We start from the raw sequence: 19,595 nt of genomic DNA on the forward strand, positions 1-19,595 counted from the left end.
AGTTGTTTAAAATGTTTGAGCCTCATTTTCTTCATTTAAGAAATGGGTTGCATTGAGCAATAGCATTACCTCAGTAGTCATCTGCCATTCAAAAGAAGGCACATTAATTGACCTAGGATTCTCTTAAGAAGTGGAAGAAAACTGAGATTAGGTCTGTACTTCATTTTTTATATGAGAAATATGGGCCCTAGATAGGTTAAATAATTTGTCCAAGGCTTTATAGATTATTTTCATCGTAGTAAATTACAAATCTTATCCCTTCAACTTTCTTGTCAATTCTTTGAGTCTATATATTATTCTGACTTTGAGAGAACTTACACCGCAGTCTTATCTGTATACATGCTTATTGAATTGTTAAAGTTCTAATGTAAATTGTGAACCGTTTGGATAAAAGCTGGACTACATGCATTTCATGCTTTAAAACTAATAAAAGACCATTTCTGGAGGTGCTGCATTTGTTAAAACATGGTTTGTATTGTTAAGAAGCTAATTGAATTGAAATTCAAGAAGTGAAATTGCACCATCTAGTGGAGGTGGGTTTTAAAAATACGGTTGGTTGGTGGTTTTGTTTTTCAGTAAAACGTTTTGCATTTGTGTAATTTCCTGTATATTAGGAATCTTTTAGGAGCTTAAAATAGACCTGGTAAATAGTCTCTTTCAAATGAAAGCTTTTAAAAATGTGGACACCAAGTGCAGTGGTGTTTAAAAATATGGACTCTGAGATGATATGGGTTTCATAGGCTTCCTTAACCTGCCTTTTTGAGTTCTTTTAAAACACGGTATATACTTCTAATTAGACTAGATTTTCCCTAATCGTTATTTATTAAGGATAGGTAATAAATTCAAGCTTTAAACCTCAGGTACTATCTTTGAGGTATATACTTATCTGCTGAAGTGACTCAAAGATAGTAGGGTAGTAAGTGTTCTTTGGGTAATGGCAGGAAAAAGGTGAAAATGTGCCAAAGCCACAAACACTATGAAATGTCACTGTGACTCGCGGTGAAGGAGCCCCTATTAACAGATACTGAATATGCACAAGTCACCTAGAGGTCAGATTTTGCTTTCCAGTGGCTTTCTCTGTAAAATATTACTTTGGAGCTGCCATATATAACTCTTTGACCCCTCCACTACATTGAATCAGTATTTGATGGACTTCTAGTTATTTGGGGCATATTAACTGCTGCTAATGACGTACAGTCAGGGAAAGGATCAGAATAGTGATACATGTAAGTATATGTATACTTACATATATTTTAGATACCATACTGTGTAGATAAGCCATTATAAAGTATCTTTGATACTGACTAGATTACTTTGTCTTACTTTGGAATGAGTTTGTTCTGAGATACAATCATATTTTATATATGGGCATGTGTGTATATATATATAATGCAATCCTAAAGTTATTGGTAAAAAGAAAAACAAAACACATGACTTATTTTCTGTCTCAGAGGAAGCTACAGCTAGAGTAACTCTAGAAAAAGCCCAACAGATGAGCCTAAAATGATGTGGCATATATATTTAAAAGGATTATCAAGTTTGAAATACCTTGAAACACATCAAGGGGGATGTAATATGAGAGTATATTCACAGTGCACTGAGAATTGACTACGCTTCAAAGGAATCATTCTGAGTTTATTACAATCTCTTTTGTGATTTGTAAGAATAGGAGGCCTTACATCGGGAACAGATGTTGGAACAGAAGTTAGCCACGCTTCAGAGGCTACTGGCCATCACCCAAGAGGCTTCAGATACCAGTTGGCAGGTATTCCCATTGCCTTTATATTCAGGAAGCATTTAAAAGTTTAACATTCCTTATGTGTTGAATGAACTAAAACTAAAATTTTTAGCAAAGGCAATGTTTTCTAACTAAAGAACAGATGCTGAAGTTAGCATTTTACAGTGGATGTTGGTCAGGTTTTTTGTTTGCTTGTTTGTTTTAAAACAGAAGTGGTGGGGCTGGGGATTTAGCTCAGCGGGCAAGTGCAAGGTCGTGAGTTCGATTCCCCGTACTGGGAAAAAAAAAACAAAAAAAATTAAAAATAAAAAAAAAATAAAACAGAAATGGTGACCATGTTTCTTAATGAGTCCTCCATCCATCCACGCACACACCCCTGCCCCAGGATTTGGAAAGGTGCAAGGAATGCAGGCACATGGCATGTGGGGAAGAGTAGAGGGGAGGATGTTGAGGAGGAGGAGGGATGCAGCAAGTGAGAGACAGACAGGGATGCTAACAGCTGGGGTGTGGCCACTCATGCCAGCCCCAGCCAAGCTGGGGAAGTAGCCACAGTACTCCCAAATGCCAGCATTGGTCATTCTTTCCATTGTTGTTGCCAGTAGAACCTTTGTGATGTATGCATTTTTAATTGCTCTGGGGTTTTATTTATACTTGGTTTCTTTTTCTCAACAGGCTTTAATAGATGAAGATAGACTCTTATCACGGTTAGAAGTTATGGGAAACCAATTACAGGCATGCTCCAAAGTATGTAATCTCAAGCACATAAAGAAGAATGCGTGGGTTTTTTGTGTAGTTTCATTTCTTTGACTGTCATTTCGAGTATATGCTAAAATTTTGTACATTTTCACTGTTCTTTTAAATCTGTTGTGAAGAGAAACTCTATGTATACCTGTAAGTGGAAAGAATTCTATATTGAATGCCCATGTACAAGTCTATTTTTTCTGTTGCAAGTGGTACTTACTGAAGAAACTGAGTCATTATTTTGTAGCCATCAACACTTAATGAGTGATACTGTGTTCTTTCAGCAAAAGGCAACATAATGTGTGTCCTTTTTGGGATTTTATGTCATTGGTGATTCTTAAAACTAGGTCCATTATTTCATTAAAAGTTATAAAAATGGTGATGTAATTCTATTGTTGCTTCATTTATTTAGCTGGATTGCTTCTCTAAAGAAAAGTTTTTGCTTATTAACCATTTGGGTACCCTGGTTACATTTTCCATAAGAAAAGCAAGGCAGGTGGTTTTCTTCCCTTATTTACTGGATTTCAAAATAATGAGTGGTTTCTTTTTATTCACCAAAGAATGACCCACATAGATTGAAACATATTTGATGTGTTTCAATCTATTGTACTGTTTTCCTTATTGATAATCAAATTATCCCATTTTTTAGTGTAGGTGAACCTCTTTAGGGCAGCTCTTTTTGTAGAACTATAGCAGACTTTGACAGCTTCCTGTTCTCATACTAAAGAGGATATTCCAAGATCATTTTGCATATTTCTTGTCCCAGATATGGAGTCCACTTTTTAAACTATGATTTAAAATGCTTGATGTGTTAAAAGATAATTGATTATGTTTTACCACAAAAGTAAATATGGTGGCTTGCAGAGAATATAACACATATAATTAATTTTATGTATTTGAGAGAAGTTCTCAATTGCCTTTGAATTTTTTTCTGTTAGAAGTAGAATTAATATCATTAGAAAAAGGTATAATTTATTGATGTATTTTTAAAATATAGCTTCAGTTAATATAGGACCACTATCATTTGTGTTTAAAGGTACCTTAACATATAATTTCAAAAGCATTATGATTTAATTTTAAATGATAGGAAGCTTTTAAAAAAAACTTGACTGTAATTATAAATATGTTTTATTTTAGAATCAAACAGAAGATAGTTTACGGAAGGAACTTATAGCATTACAGGAGGATAAACACAACTATGAGACAACAGCCAAAGAGTCCCTGAGGCGGGTTCTTCAGGAGAAAATAGAAGTGGTTAGAAAACTTTCAGAAGTTGAGGTATTTCACTTTAAAAATACTAAATAATAGTGTTATTCTTAGCAGGTTGTGGTGGCACACACCTGTAATCCCAGCACCCAGGAGGCCTGAGGCAGGAGGATTGCTACGAGTTCGAGGCCAACCTGGGCTACATAGTGAGTTCATAGCCAGCCTGGACTACATAGCAAGACCCTGTCTCAAAAAAAAAAAAGTATGATTTTTTGAAAATTTCACATATTCCAGGATACTTTACATTTAGTTATTATTATATAGCTAAGAAATATTTTCTGTTGGGCTGATAAAAAGGAACAGGTATGCTGCTTTCATTGGTAAGAATTCCTGACATAACCATCTGTGTTCTGGTGCTTATGGCCCCAAATCAGTGACTGAGAAAATAAAAGCCTAGTCAGGGAATTGTATTGTTTGACCCCTGGCATTCAGCCTTTATATAATGGACCATGATGTGTGCCAGGGACCTGATCTCTTGTCACAACCCCCTCCCCATATGGGGATTGAACCCAGGGCTTCATACATGGTATGTTTGTGTTCTACCACTAACCCTTTTTATTTTATTTCGAGACAGAGTTCTGCTAAGTTGCCCAGGCTGGGCTCAAACTTGTGATCCTCCTGCCTTAGCTTCCTGAGTAGCTGGGATTATAAACATAGTGCTATACCTGGCTCCTTGCTTCCTTCCTTTCTTTCTTTGTTTCCTTCTGTCACCCCCTTCCTTTTCTTCTTCCTAGTCAAGGGTACTTACTGTACAGTGGGAACTTAGACTACACGTTCCTATTTTACCACCCTCCGGAGAGTAAATCTAAGTTGTCTTTTACTTTGGAAATGCAAGGAAAAAGGGAATTTGAAGCAGAAGACCCCAAGACCCTTTCCAGGCCCCTTAGGAACAGTCACAGTGTGGTTCCTGAGACTGAGGGCTGGCTCAGTGGCCGAGCACATGCCTGGCAGAGCCCTGGTTTCGGCTGCTGTTACAAGGGAGATAAGGGGTCGGGGGAGAGGAGACAGATTAATTCTCGTTGCTTTAAAAAAAAAAACAAAAAACCAATATGAGTCACCCCTTTGAACCACTGCAAAATGAACACAAAAATTAATGTCCATCCTAGACTAAATAGTAAACATATCCTTAATACCATGATATTTCTGTAATGGCCTTATCACATAGTGCCTCATTCATTGTTTGACACAAAGGAAATGCAACTACTGCATAAACCTACTTTAAGAATTAACTGATAGATTTAAACTGGGCTCAGTGGTGCACACCAGTAATCCTAAGTACTTGGCAGGCTGAGGCAGGAAGATCACAACTTGCAGCTAGTTTGGGCAATTTAGACCTGATCTTAAAGAAAAAATAGGCTTATAATATTTTGAAGACTAAGCCACGCCTATTAATCTTTTAGAAGTACAATTATGTAAAAGTAGCTTTCTCTTCCTGCCTCGCTCCCTCCTGAACTATTTATTTTTGGTTATGTTTTAGTATGTACCTGAAGTAAAGGTCTTACATTATTTAGCTCAGCTTTGTATAAAGTCCAGGGTAGATACTGATTCAGAATAGACATAAAATTAAATTTTTCTGAAATACACTTTGAAGGAATTCTAAATAATGAATGTGCCTTTATTCTGAATAAGTTGCCTATGAACTTGCATTTCAGCGAAGTCTCAGTAACACTGAAGATGAATGTACCCACCTGAAAGAGATGAATGAACGGACTCAGGAAGAATTAAGAGAATTAGCCAATAAATACAATGGAGCTGTTAATGAGATTAAAGATTTATCTGATAAATTAAAGGTATGTGTTTATTCGGCCTGACAGTATGTTAAGGTAATTGTCCCCAACACACTGGGCAGTGTAAAAGTTTGGGTATTGCTTGCTACAGGTGTCACAATCCCTGATCAAAATATATTACAAAGGCATAGTAACAAAAAAAATTATGGTATTAGTATAAACATACAGATATACGCCAGGTATAGTTGTGCACGCACACATTCAGGAGGCTGAGGGAGGATCACTGCAAGTTCAAGGCCAGCCTGGGCCACATAGTGAGTTCAAGGCCACCATGAACTACATAGTAAGACCCTATCTTAAAAAAAAAAAAAAGTAAAAAAAAAATCAATCAGTGAATCACTTAAACATAGAGCCAGGCACGGTGGTGCATATCTGTAAGCCCAGCACTTGGGGGGCTGAGGCAGGAGGGTTGAGTCCAGCCTGGGCTACAAAGTGAGCTCAGGGCCAACCTGAACTGCATAGCAAGACCCTGTGTCAAAAAGACAAAAAAAAAAAATCAAACGTAGAGATGTAGACCAACAGAACAGAACAGTGGATAGAGGAACAAACTAACACAACTGTAGCTATCTGATTTTTGACAAAGGAATCATGAATTCAATGGGATTTTTTAATACAATGGAGTACTGCTCAGCCATAAATAAGGATAAACTTGAGACATTTCTAGGTAAATGGATGGACTGTGAGACCATATTCCTAAGTGAAAGAAATCAAGATATTATACATGTTCAAGATATTATACATTTTGAACATTTTCTAATAGATATTATACATTTTGGTCCTTATTTACACTTTAAGTTTCTCACATTTTCTGGTGTGAGAAACTTCAGGTGTAAATGAGGACCAAATGTATAATATCTATTAGAAAACGTTCAAAATATATAATATCGTGAAGAAAATGTTCAAATGGGAAGGGGAACTAAGGAGGGGAGAGGGGGAAAGGAAGAAGGCAAAAGAAAAAATGGAAACAGCTCATGCGTATAATCCCAATACTCAGGAGGCTGAGGCAGGAGAATCGCTATGAGTTTGAAGCCAGCCTGGTCTATATAGTGTGACCTGTCTCAAAACAAACAAACAAAATCAATTCAAAATGAATCAAAAAGGTAAGTATAAGACCTAAAAGTTTGGAACTGCTAGAGAAAAACATAAGGAGACACTTAAAACCATTGGCATAGGCAGAGACTTCATGAATAGGACTCTGATAGCAAAAACCAACAAATGAGACTACCACAATTAAAATGCTTCTGCACAGCAAAGGAAACAACAGAGTGAAGAGATAGCCAACAGAACAGGAGAAAACCTTTGCTAGCTACTTTTCTAATAGAGGATAATATCCAGAATATATAAAGAACTCAAAAAACTTAAAATGAAGGAAACAAATAATCCAACCAATAAATGGACAAATGAAATGAATAGGCACTTTTCTAAAGTACAAATGGTCAATAAATAAAGAGAAAGATGTTCAGCATCTTCAGCCATCAGGGAGCCCAGGCTGGGCAACATAGCGAGACTCAAGATAAAATAGACTGGGGATGTAGTTCAGTGCTAAGGCTTTAGGCTTTAGGTTCAGTTCCCTGTACCAAAAAGGAAGCAGAGGGTAAGATGAAGGGCACCACTGCATAAGTGAATGCGTGCATGGATGAGTGAATGAACGACTGTTGGCAAGAATTGGGTAGGACTTAGTCACTGTGAGTGGGGATGTAAATTAGTACAGCCACTATAGAAGTCAGTGTGGAGGTTCCCAAAAAAACTAAAAGTAGAGTTGTCATTTGATCCAGCTATACCAGTCCTCACTGTACTTCGAGGAACTGTAGTCCACATATTATAGAGAAAACTATCAAAGTATGTTATATGCGTGTACAGATATGCCAAAGTGAAAGCCACTATTCTGTATAACTAATGTGTACTAATAAAAAATGGCATTTAAAAAGTTTAGGTGTTGCTTGGTGATTGTTTATGTAAAATGTAATGAGCCAGGTGTGGTGGTGCACACCTGTAATCCTAAAACTCTCAGAGGCTGCGGAAGGAAGATCCCAATTTCAAGCCCAGTCTGGGCAACTTAGTGACTTAGTAAGATCCTGTCTTAAAAACAAAAAAAAAAGGCTGGAGATATAGTTCAGTGTAAAAGCTCTGGGTTCAGTCCCCAGTCCTGGAAAAAAAAAAACTGGTAATGGTTGACATTTATAGCGAAAATAAGGTGTTTGTATCATTTTTAGCCCCAACTTCTATTATCGTAAGTAACTGAAAGCCTATAAATGCTGATATATTTCCTCTAGATGTCAGTGTAGTCTGTGCTTTACAATAGGTGTCTTTTAAATTTTAACAGTAAGTAGTTGAAAATCGACAAAACCTAAGATACTCAGATGAGTTCTTTAAACCTGAAACTGCTTATTCTTTGGCCATATCAAAGGCATGGTCCAGCTACGTAGTGCTAAAACAAGCCCAGAGGAGTCTTGGAGTAATGTTTTTACTCCCGGTAGCCTGGTGGGATCCTGTTTATTCTGCTTCAGCTGCTGTTACCTGTAGTGATGGGACACTTAGGATAAGGACAGATCGGACAGTAAGGTAATATCTAGTTGACCCTTTAAAATCTTGTAACTTACATAGCCCAGGCTGGCCTCAAACTCACGCAGATCATGCTGCCTCAGCCTCCTGAGTGCTGGGATTTTAAGTGAATAAAAAAAAAAAAAAAACAAGCAGTCTTGCCTAAAACCTCTCAAAACAAGGTCAGGTTTTATGAAGTAACTGAATCTTCTTTATTAAGTAACTTTATTTAGTAACTGAATCCTCACCAGGTAGCAGAAGGAAGACAAGAGGAAATCCAACAGAAGGGACAAGCTGAGAAGAAAGAATTACAACATAAAATAGATGAAATGGAAGAAAAAGAACAGGAGCTCCAGGCAAAAATAGAAGCTTTGCAAGCTGATAATGACTTCACCAATGAGAGGCTAACGGCTTTACAAGGTAAGTTAGCTAATTCAGAAATTCGTTAGACTAGATTATTTTTTTCTTTTTGTCTGTGAAATATCTTTTTCTTGGAATTTTATTTACAGTACGGTTAGAACATCTTCAGGAGAAAACTCTTAAAGAATGCAGCACCTTAGGTAGGTGTCATCCACATTTCTTACTTGAAGCTGAGTTTAATCATTCAATTTTTTTACCTTGTTTACTATTGCACATTGGGTACTTATTTTTTTAAGTGTGTTTTATAGATTAGGTACAAAATGCTACATTCTTAGAAAATTTCCCTTTAAACTATACTTGATTGCCACTAGTGGGCACCATTGTTCAGTCCTTGAGATGAATGAAATTTCTGCATCTGAAATATTTTTCTGCTTAACTCCATGGACAGTAAGATTTTTTATCTCATTCAGTTCATTGGAAAACGTCTAAGCTTGAATGTGTCATAGGAAATGGCAAGTTGAACTTTTCTTGTAAAAATAAAGTGTTCAGTACAAAGTTACTATGAACAGGAATAGAAAATGCCCTGGCTGTGCTTGACACCTATTTTAAAGTAATACTTTCTTTGATCAGGCAATGATACACTGTCTTAATCCTAGGGATACAAGTTGATGACTTCTTACCTAAAATAAATGGGAGCACAGAAAAAGGTAGTGTAAAAAACTTAAATATTTTCCTTTCATGATATCCTTTTACTATTTGATTAGGTTAGGGAGCTCAGGATATTAAGGTTTTAAGTGTTCAGAATAAAAAGTGTACTGTTCAGAGACTGCTGAATTTTATCTTTTAAAATTAGGCTTCCTAGGCTGGAGCTGGAACTCAGTGGCAGAGTGCTTGCCTAAAATGTGAAAGGCCATGAGTTCAATCTTCAGTACCACAAAAACACCAAACAACTAAAATCAGGTTTCCCTTTATTTTCTAAGATACAAGTAGATGCTCTGACCTATTCTTAGATATCCTATTTATATAGAAATTTCAGTTCCTCAAATAAAAAAGGATAAAGTTCATTGTTAGCAGTGGCTTATATAGTATAGCTCTTTCTCTCCCACTCGTATATAAGCTATGTTAACATTTTTTTTTTATCAAGCTCTGGTTCCAGGAGCTGGGCATGGTGGCGCACCCCTTTAATCCCAGCACTCGGAAGGCTGAGGCAGGAGGATCTTTGGGAGTTCAAGGCCAGCCTGGGCTACAAAGTGAGCTCAAGGTCAGCCTGAACTGCATAGCAAGACCCTGTCTCAAAAAGACAAAAAAAAGTGGGGGGGCGGCTAGGGATTTAGCTCAGCGCACAGCACCTGCTTGGCAAGCGCAAGGTCATGAGTTCAATTCCTGGTACTGGAAAAAAAAAAAAAAAACTCTGGTTCCAGATCCCATTTTTGTTTTGAGGTGGGCTTTCCCTGTGTAGTGCAGGCTGGCCTTGAAACTCCTGGCAATCTTCCTGTCTCAGCCTCCCAAGTGTTAGGATTACAGGCATGCACCACCACACCCTGCTAGACCCCTATTTTTAATATATGAGTTCATTTAACAGACCATTGAGCTGGGTTCTAGGCCAGCCTGGCTACAAAGTGAGCTCAAGGCCAGCCTGAACTGCATAGCGAGACCCTGTCTCAAAAAGACAAAAAAAGAAAAATAAGACCATTGAGCCCTTGGACATGTCAGAGAAACTATCTTTATCCATCATTAACCAAAAACAGTCATTTCTGACATCAGAAAAACCTTTTATTAGTTGTTGATTCAGTGACCCTTTCTTGATAGCATAGGTTCTCTTACTAAAAGCTTGTAGCTGCTGTGTATTGGTGTTCATTACTATATGAAGGGCTTTTTACTGAGTGACTTCTATAATCCTTTAGTCTTGAATATTGCTGTTGACCTGTGACACCATTCATCCAGCATTAATTGAACACCAACAATGTGCTAGATCCTGTGCTAGGTGCTTGGAGTTCCAAGGAAATAAAATTGTTATCTGTATATATTGATCTCTGTACACATCACAGTTTTTATACAGAAATTAAAGAGGGCTATCAGGGTCAATAACAACTTCCTATTAAATATTTTTTCTGTGTATCAGGGGAGATCTTTTTAGTTCCTGGACAGCAATAAAAATGGTAGAATTGGAGAGGTGGTTTGTGTTGTTTTTGTTTGGCTAGCTTTTAATGAAGAACTGGCAAAATGGACTTAGGAAACATATGTATGTAAGCTGTAAGCTCAAGACCTAGCACATTGCTGTCTGACATTTGTATGCATGTTTTATACAATACATTGATTTTTTTTAATTCCCAATTTCATAGAGTTTCAGTTTGAGAATTTTTAAAGGTGTAGTTTATATTCATTGTACCAAAGTTATTAGTTGCTATTCATTAAAATTTGTTTAGCAAATTTATGTAAAGTGAATTAATCTTTGTCTTCTAAAAATTTATCTTCCTTAAATGATTTTATATTTTCTGGGGTTTTTTGCCTTTCTGTTTCTGGCATATATATTTTTTAATGAAATCTATTATTCTCTTGACTTGACTGTCTGTCTCTTATTAGTAGTGTTGATCCAAGCTGAAAACCTGTTCCTTCAGTTAAGAGAATCCTTTTATATACATAGAACCTTTTTTTTTACTGTTTAGAGTTGTCAGTTACTGGTAAAATTTTTCTAGTTCCAATCAATGTAGGAGAATAGTAGACTATTTTCATATTGTAGAATAGTTATGGATTCCTTAATTTAAGATTAAGTAAGATATTTTAGATACTTAAGGTAACTCCTTGCTATAATTATTATTCCCTTGTTAGTGTATTTGTTGTTTTGGTGGTGATAATTTGAGTAGTGTGAGATTAGCTAATAGACTATTTTAAAAGAAACTAAGTGAATTTCTAGATATACACAAAAACTTCATTATACCAGATTTAGTTACAGACTGAACTTTGGAATAAGATAGGTCACTTACTCCATTCTGAATCACTTGTAATATAATAACAAACCAATTAGTAAGTATTTTAAACTCCATAGACATACTATTATATGACTTTTAAACTGAAATTATTTAGTAAAGAGAAAACAAAGTATAGTTATAACAATATTTCAAAAATATCTGGAGATTTTTAGATTAATACTTCCACTAGTGAAATGGAAGTAATTTTCAAAATTACTTAAATATAATGTAGCTTTAAAAACACAGATTTTGTGCTGTAAATTTTGTGTCTTAATAAGCACAATTTGAATATAAGAGAGTATGGAATAGTGCTCTCCAAAGGAAATACAATGAAAGCCACATGTGTAATTTAAAATTTTCTGGTAACCACAATAAAAGTATAAAAGGAAACAGATAAAACATTTTAGTAATGTATTTTATTTATCCAAAATATCAAAAATATAACATGTAAAAGGTTATTAATGAAACATTTCACGTTGGTTTTTTATTGTTGAAGCAGGGCCTCACTATATTTATAGTCCAGTTGGCCTTGAACTCATTATCCTTTTGCTTCTACCTCCCAAGTTGCTGGGATTACAGACCTGTTGCCACTGTAACCAGCTCACATTACTTTTTTTTTTTTACTGAGTATTTGAAATCATTTGTTTGATGTGTATAGCATATCTCAGTTCAGACTAGCCACATGTGAGGAGTTCAATAGCCCATGTGACTAAAAGGTATAGTATCAGATAGCATAGCTTAAAAAAAATAAAAATCCATAGGAAGCTCACATATATAAATCATATGCATTGTCATGGACACCCGTCTTTCTTCCAGTAAATATCCAGTTTCTTTTGGATTGTCAGTGGCATGAATCTTTTGTGTTTTGAGCAGAATTAATTTCCACAGGTCTGAAATCAAGTGATAAAGTCCTGAGTATCGTGATCCAAATCTTTCATTTATACTATGGGTAAAGCACTTCTCTTATATGAATTTACATTAACTTTGAGGGGTTTTTTGCCTTTTTGAGACAGGGTTTCATTATGCAGTTCAGACTGACTTTGAACTCACTTTGTAGCCCAAGCTGGTCTGGAACTCATAGCAGTCCTCCTGCCTCAGCCTCCCAAGCACTGGGATTATAGGCATGTGCCACCACACCCAGCTAACATTAGGTTTTATCTAAACCAGTATACTAAAGACTTCACTGTAGACATACTAAAATTAGGATGGAAAGCAGGTTTTTTTCAGTTTGGTAAGTGGTGCATAGATAACATGTTTCAATAAATGTCATTTAAAGTCCTTTGATACTGGTCTGAAATTTGTTTGAGGAACCTCTTAAATCCTACTTTTTTTGTTTTGTACCGGGACTTGAACTCAGGACCTTGCTCTTGCCAGGGAGATGCTGTCCCACTGAGCTATATCCCTTCTGGTCTAGAATTTGATTTCAGATAAGTTTCAAACAGTCCTTTAGTTATGTTAAAATATGATTCCAAATGAGTTTTCACATTTAACATGATGCTATATAGTTTGAATTTTGAAAATATCATCCCTTAGATAGATTTTGTGTAAAATAATTTTTTATCTTGACAGTTACTTTTCTACTGAGGGTTTCTGTTTTGCTTTAATTGGCCCCTTTTGCCCAAATTCTGTTTATCTAAAGTTTTGTAATTTCAAATTTCTGTTGAAGTTAGCATTTTCCTGTTGGAGTTAGCATTTTAAAGAAAATGCTGTGTTGTATCTAAGTATGTAATGTGTTCACTGCTCCCAGACATGAGGTGTATCAGTCTTATTTCATGTTTTTGTCTTCCACTGATAGTGACTGTAAGGTAGAGGCTCTGCACACCCTACAGCTAGCTAAAAGATGATGATAAATTTGAGAATAGAGGTGAAGAAGGCAGTTAACAAGAAGGATATCAGGAGAGAATGAGATACTATCAGACTAGATAGTGTCTACATCTTGCACAAAGTTGAGATAATTTTAAAGGTGGGGCAGGTTGACAGGGAGAAGAGAAAAAGTGGGTTTTAGAGTGAGAACAGTGCCAGCTCCTGTGTGCTCTTTCACCAGTTCCAGTGCTTTTATGCCTTCTAGATGGTTATCACGTTGAAATGTATTTCTAATACGGTTCTAAAATCTATCTGGTAATTTTGAAAGATATGAATATGTAATGAAGAATATTATCCAGATTCAGAAGCAATGAAAATAAAAGTATTGGTAGAAAAAGGTTGAAACTTATTAAACCACTGTTAAATTTTGGTTGTTGCCATCTTTCTTCTTTTTCAACAATACCAAATTCTGTTTGACTTGAGAAAAGCTATTTATGAAGCTCGTACTTTAAATGTACACACACGTACTTTAATCACTTGGGCAGAAATAAACATTGACCATTTTAATCATAAGAGGTATACACTAAAGTACTCAATAGGGAAGATTATTTATGAAAGTAAAGGTAAAATTAAGTATTTCATCAATTTCTTCAAAGTTTTAAGGAGTTACTCTATAGTGTTCATAAAGTTTTTACCTTTTAGTTGTTAAGTAGCTTTGTAGAGGGACTGGTAGGGCATATATATTTGAAGATTAACTTAGTAATAACAAATATAAAATTTTAGAATTATTTAGGAGTACGTGTTAAGCTCTCATGACTCAGGAAGGAAAATGTATTTTAAATATGAAAGAAACTTTTTTTTTTTTTCTTTTGTCGTGATAGTGGTGCTGAACCCAGGGCCTTCACACTGAGCTACATCCCCATGCAGACGGGGTCTTTTGAGTTTGTGTATTTGTTTGTGTGTTTTGTTTTATTTTTTTTTTGTTTGAGACAGGATCTCACTGAGTCACTCAGTTGCCCAGGCTGGGCTCAAACTTGGAATATTGCCTCAGCTTCCAAAAATTCTAGGATTACAGATGTGTACCACTCACCACACTCATCTGGGAGAAGCATTTTATCTTTTTCTTTCTTTTTTGGGGCGTGGGGTGAGTGGAGAGAAACTTTTTAAGAGAGAGAGAAACATTTTAAAGGAATATATTTGGGTGGCTTTTTGAGCTCTTTGGATAGAAACTGCACCTTTAAAAGCTAACCATTCAGGATACAAATTCATGGCTATATAATCATAATTTTCAGTCCTTTAACTCTAAAATATGACTGCTTTTAGTATCGAAATATATTCAGCTTTTATTAGTCCTAGTCAGAGTTACTCATGTTAATGCATTTCAGTTTTCCTACCTTTGCTGTTGGATTTCAAAGACAGCAATATACTATATCCTTAAAGGTGTTTCTTTCTTTGTTAGAGCACTTGCTTTCAAAGAGTGGCGGGGACTGCACTTTTATTCATCAATTCATAGAATGCCAGAGTGAGTACAGTGTTTTTTCACATTGATTTTAATGAAGTCAGGGGCTAAAATGGAAAAGTGAGAGGAAAAAATGCGATTTCAGTGTGTTATAGAAGTGCACAAAGAGCTATCTTCAGACAGCAGTGAACCTTTTCATTCTGTTCATTTCTCTGTGTTAAGAAAAATACTCCTATTGCAACTGCCCCAACAGATGAAGCTGAGCATTTCATATTAGCCACACACACACACACACACACACACACACACACACACAGAGGAAATTTCAAACTTGTGAACTAAGAATCACTACCAGTCAAGGAATAACATAGAATGTCAAGCACCTAAATTTTCTATGTGAACAGGTTATTACTGTCTCTTCATTAAATTCTAGTTCTAGTACACATTTCAATTTCAAGGTTCTTAAATAAATTTCTTATAGACTAAGTGAAGCCATAAAAACAATTACTGTTTGGGCATTCAGTTCTGAAGATGGCCTGCAGGGTAGCAGGAGCGTTCTCATTCTAGGGAAGGAGTAACAAGATTGTCCCATAGTCTTGATGTCAACTAACTACTCTTGGGAGGTTGTATAAGGCTATTGTTGGGAACTTGTTTGTTGTTGTTGGTATGTGTTCTTGATACCTGATAATTTACGTTCCTCTTGGGGAAATGGTACATATACGTATCATAAAATCATTTTTCCCCTTGCCCTCCCAACCCTCTCCTCTACCCCTCATCCCTAAATCCCTTTCCCATCTCCACAAAGTCCACCTCCCTGTTTCCTATCACCCCACTTTTATTTTGCTCTTTAAATTACGTATGTTTTAGGTTTCTCCTAAAAGAAAAATATAATGCAGTATTTAACCTTCCTTCTGAAGAATATATTAAAAATTATTATTATCCAGAGGCTAGACGTGTTGCATGCCTGTAATCCTAGCACTCTTGGGAGACTGAGGCAAGAGGATCACTGGGAGTTTGAAGCCAGCCTGGGCTATAAAGTGAGTTCAAGGCCTGCCTGAACTAAACTCTGAGACTGTCTTAAAAAAAAAAAAATCACAAGAAACTGGCTCAGTGACTTGGGGCAAGATAACTGATAATCACCGAAACCAATAAAAGTATAAATCTCAAATAAAAATACTGAGGAATGAGGATCACCATGAGTTTGAAGCCAGCCTGAACTACATAGTGAGACCCTGTCTTAGCATACACACACACATTTATACCAGACATGGTGACACACATCGGTAATCCCAGCACTGTGGAGGCTGAGGCAGGAGGATCACCTCCATCGTGAGTTTAAAACTAGCCTGAATTACATACTGAGACCCTGTCTTAACAGACCAAAATAAAATAAAATAAGCAAAATATAAATATTTAGAAGAAAGATTTTATACTTTTGTCACATGTGATTCTTTGATGGGTTATTTTATTTTGAATTTTGTTTTCTATTTAGGAATTTATATTTTCAGCCCAAAGAAATAAGAATTAAAGAATGTTTTACTGAGTTGCAATTTGAAAAAATCCTTTTACTTGTTAGTGACAAGATCACTGGCTTTTATTCTTACTGCTATCATTATTGAAAAAAAGAGAACAAAAACTTGAGTGTCAGCTGGGCGTGATGGCACACGCCTGTAATCCCAGCACTTGGAAGGCTGAGGCAGGAGGATCTTTGGGAGTTCAAGGCCAACCTGGGCTACAAAGTGAGCTCAAGTTCAGCCTGAACTGCATAGTGAGACCCTGTCTCAAAAAGACAAAAAAAAAAAAAAAAACTTTAATGTCTAATTTGTTGTTAAATATCCTATTTAAAATAACTATGTAATATTTAGTTAGCGTTTTGAGTCTTTTGTGTGTGTTTTATAGCTATAGTTTTAACAAAGAACAATATTTTAAAAAAGAAAAAGCTAGAGATTTTCACTGTATCACTGTTATGTGGGAAATGGATCAAATAAATATAAGAGATTAGCTGAGCATGGTGGCGTATGCCTATAATCCCAGCACTCAGGAGGCTGAGACAGGAGGATCTTGTGAGTTCAAGGCTACATAGTGAGTTCAAGGCCAACCTGAACTACATAACAAGGCCTTGTCTCCAAAAAAAAGAGGTATTATATGGTAAGTGAAAGAAATCACAGAGACACAAGCTTAAATAATGCATGGTTTCTCTTATATGAGAAATCCAAAGTATAAATAATTGAAAGACCTCCCCATTTTCTGTTATCTGTCTTTTATTTTGAGCTTTTAATTATTTATACTTTGGATTTCCCATAGGTTGAATGGAATTTCTATTTTTAGTTTTGAGGAATCGTCATTCGGATTTCCATAGTGGTTGTATTAGTTTACATTCCCACCAGCAATGAAAAGTTCTGTTTTCCACTTCTGAGCCTTACCAGTTTTGTTTTTTTTTTTTAAGAGATAAGATCTCACTTTATATACTTCAGGCTGGCTTTGAACTCACATAGTCAAATTGAAATGATCCTCCTGCCACAGGCTCCCAGGTGCTGGGATTACAGGCATACACCACCATGCCTGGCTATTATTTGATTTTTTGATGATAACCATTCTTTCTGGGATAAGATGGAACTTTAGTAAAACGTCCTTAAAAGCTTCTAGCAGTAATACGTTCTTTTTTAGAGATTCAGAACATGAATTTGGTTTAAACAACATTCTGTATTCCATGTTCCCTGCAAATTTTCATTACTTCAGGTTTACTTTATAAACTTTGTCTTTTTTTTGAGACAGGGTCTCGCTGTGCAGTTCAGGCTGGTCTTGAGCTCACTTTGTAGCCCAGGCTGGTCTCGAACTCGCAACTGTCCTCCTGCCTCAGCCTCCTGACTACTGGGATTACAGGTGTGTGCCACTATGGCCGGCATACTTTATAAACCTCATGGACACATTGAGACCTTTGTGTTCTGCTAAGGTGCTCTTTGAGCTAACAAATTGTGCCTCCGTCTCACCTGTGTCACACGTGTCCATGAACTCTTTCACTTGTTAAACTTGAGGAAGAAGATGAAGCCAAGTGTGGTGGTGCACATTGGTAATTTCAGCACTCTGGGCAAGTGAGGTAGGAGAATCACAAATTCAAGCCCACTTGGCCATTTATCAAGATCCTGTCTAAAAAATAAAATAAAAAGAGTTGAGGATATAACTCCAGGTGAAGTCTCTGGGTTCAATCCCAGTATCTCCAAAAAAGAAAAAGAAAGAAAAGTGGAGCATCTCAGGATGTAGAGACCTGTCACTTCTGAACACAGAAGAAGACAGCTCTCTCTGGACTCTTCTTGCCCCTTTCATTTCTTTTGCTGCTCTCCCTGCTGAGGGCAGAGACCTGACTGCTGGGCACCCCAGAAACTTTCCCCTGAAGTCTACAGTATAGAGAAAAAGCATCTCCTCCGCAGGGGAGTCTCCCTCTTGGTGCTGTTAAGAATACTCTGAAATAACCTCATGTCTTTGTATTCTTCATCCATGTTTACTGTTTTTGCTATTGTTATTAGGCAAAAGATTAATTCTCTTGATGTTTCATTTCTTACTGGTTTTTTTTTTTCTGATTTTCAAAAAATTCCTCCCTGACCTCCATTGTCATTTTGAAACTATAGTCACTAACGTCTGTGTGCTTCTTTCATTCCCGCCTTCCTGCTAGGTCTTTGCTCTCAGATAGACACTACCTTATTTGGAAGAATGCATTCAAGCAGTATTACTGTGCGATTGAATGTTTAGTCTTTATCGTTCCATGAGATCAGCCTCCCTGAACAATCTCAGGATCATTCCCATTGCATAGTCTACCTGAAACAGTTTTAAACTTTCATTTTTAAAATTTTTCTTTCCTTAAGCTAAAGGAGTTTATTCATGACAAAGAATGAAAAACACTTGGTGTGGTTTCTTGCTCATCAGGTTATGTCCCTATTACAGGACAACTCTTGATTGTAAGCTAAATGTTGCTCATTTCTTTCTTCTTAGTGAGTCTAATCTAGGGTACATTAGAGAAAGTTGTTTGTTTATGTCTGTCATTTCCTCAGTCAGCCAGTTTTTATATTTCTACCAGATTTTCTCCCAGTACAGCTACACATAGAAGATAGTTTTAAACAATCTAGCTTTTAACAATTCAGTCCAGTCTTAGGACACCCATGCTCCCTTTGAACTTCTCTTGACTTCATTGTTTTCCTTGTTCTTTATTTTTATTTTGTGCCAAATAGTAATTTAGTTACATAATTCATATCTGTCAACTAAGAAATCAGCTTGATTGTGGGGGATATAGCTCAGTGGTATAGCACCTGCTTGGCAAGTGCAAGGTGCTGAGCTCGATTCCCAGTACCCTCCTCCAAAAAAAAAAAAGGAAAAGGAAAAAAAAAAGCTGGGCGTGGTAGTGCAAACCAGGCATGGTGGCACACTCCTGTAATCTCCACACATGCGAGGCCAAGGCAGGAGGATCAGACAGGAAGATTGTTGCAAGTTTGAGACCGGCCTGGGCTACAAAGTGAGCTCAAGACCAGCCTGAACTGCATAGCAAGTCCCTGTCTCAAAAAGAAAAAAAAAAAAAAAAAAAAAAAAAAATGCAGGGCATGGTGGTACACTCCTGTAATCCCAGCACTAAGGAGGCTGAGGCAGGGGGATTATTGCAAGTTTGAGACCGGCCTGGGCTACAAAGTGAGCTCAAGACCAGCCTGAACTGCATAGCAAGTCCCTGTCTCAAAAAGAAAAAAAAAAAAAAAAAGAGAGAGAGAGTGAAAGGAAAAGAAAAAAATCAGTTTGATTATCTTCTGTTTGATTTCTCCATCTCTGTCATATAGTTATCTGACTCTGCCTAGGTGATGGTTCTCAAATGTAGTCAAACTTACACCTTCAGTTCTACTCGTTGGTAGGTTCCCTGCAATATTCACAGTAGTTTAAAACTTTTTGTTTGG

At 36.5% G+C, this 19,595-nt stretch overlaps 1 protein-coding gene across 1 annotated transcript in view; it reads left to right on the plus strand.

Annotated features, from left to right (window-relative positions):
• The window catches only part of Slmap (sarcolemma associated protein), a gene marked incomplete in the record, with an annotated part of 149,279 nt that overhangs the window by 86,128 nt on the left and 43,556 nt on the right, over positions 1 to 19,595 (plus strand). Inside the window, 8 exon segments of the mRNA XM_005387415.2 lie at positions 1,670 to 1,765; positions 2,411 to 2,482; positions 3,617 to 3,757; positions 5,398 to 5,535; positions 8,325 to 8,493; positions 8,583 to 8,633; positions 9,090 to 9,140; positions 14,665 to 14,727. Of these exon segments, the coding sequence (XP_005387472.1) occupies positions 1,670 to 1,765; positions 2,411 to 2,482; positions 3,617 to 3,757; positions 5,398 to 5,535; positions 8,325 to 8,493; positions 8,583 to 8,633; positions 9,090 to 9,140; positions 14,665 to 14,727 (781 nt within the window).

The sequence above is a fragment of the Chinchilla lanigera genome, unplaced genomic scaffold, assembly GCF_000276665.1.
Source record: "Chinchilla lanigera isolate Chin_1 unplaced genomic scaffold, ChiLan1.0 scaffold00029, whole genome shotgun sequence".
Lineage (NCBI taxonomy): Eukaryota > Metazoa > Chordata > Mammalia > Rodentia > Chinchillidae > Chinchilla > Chinchilla lanigera.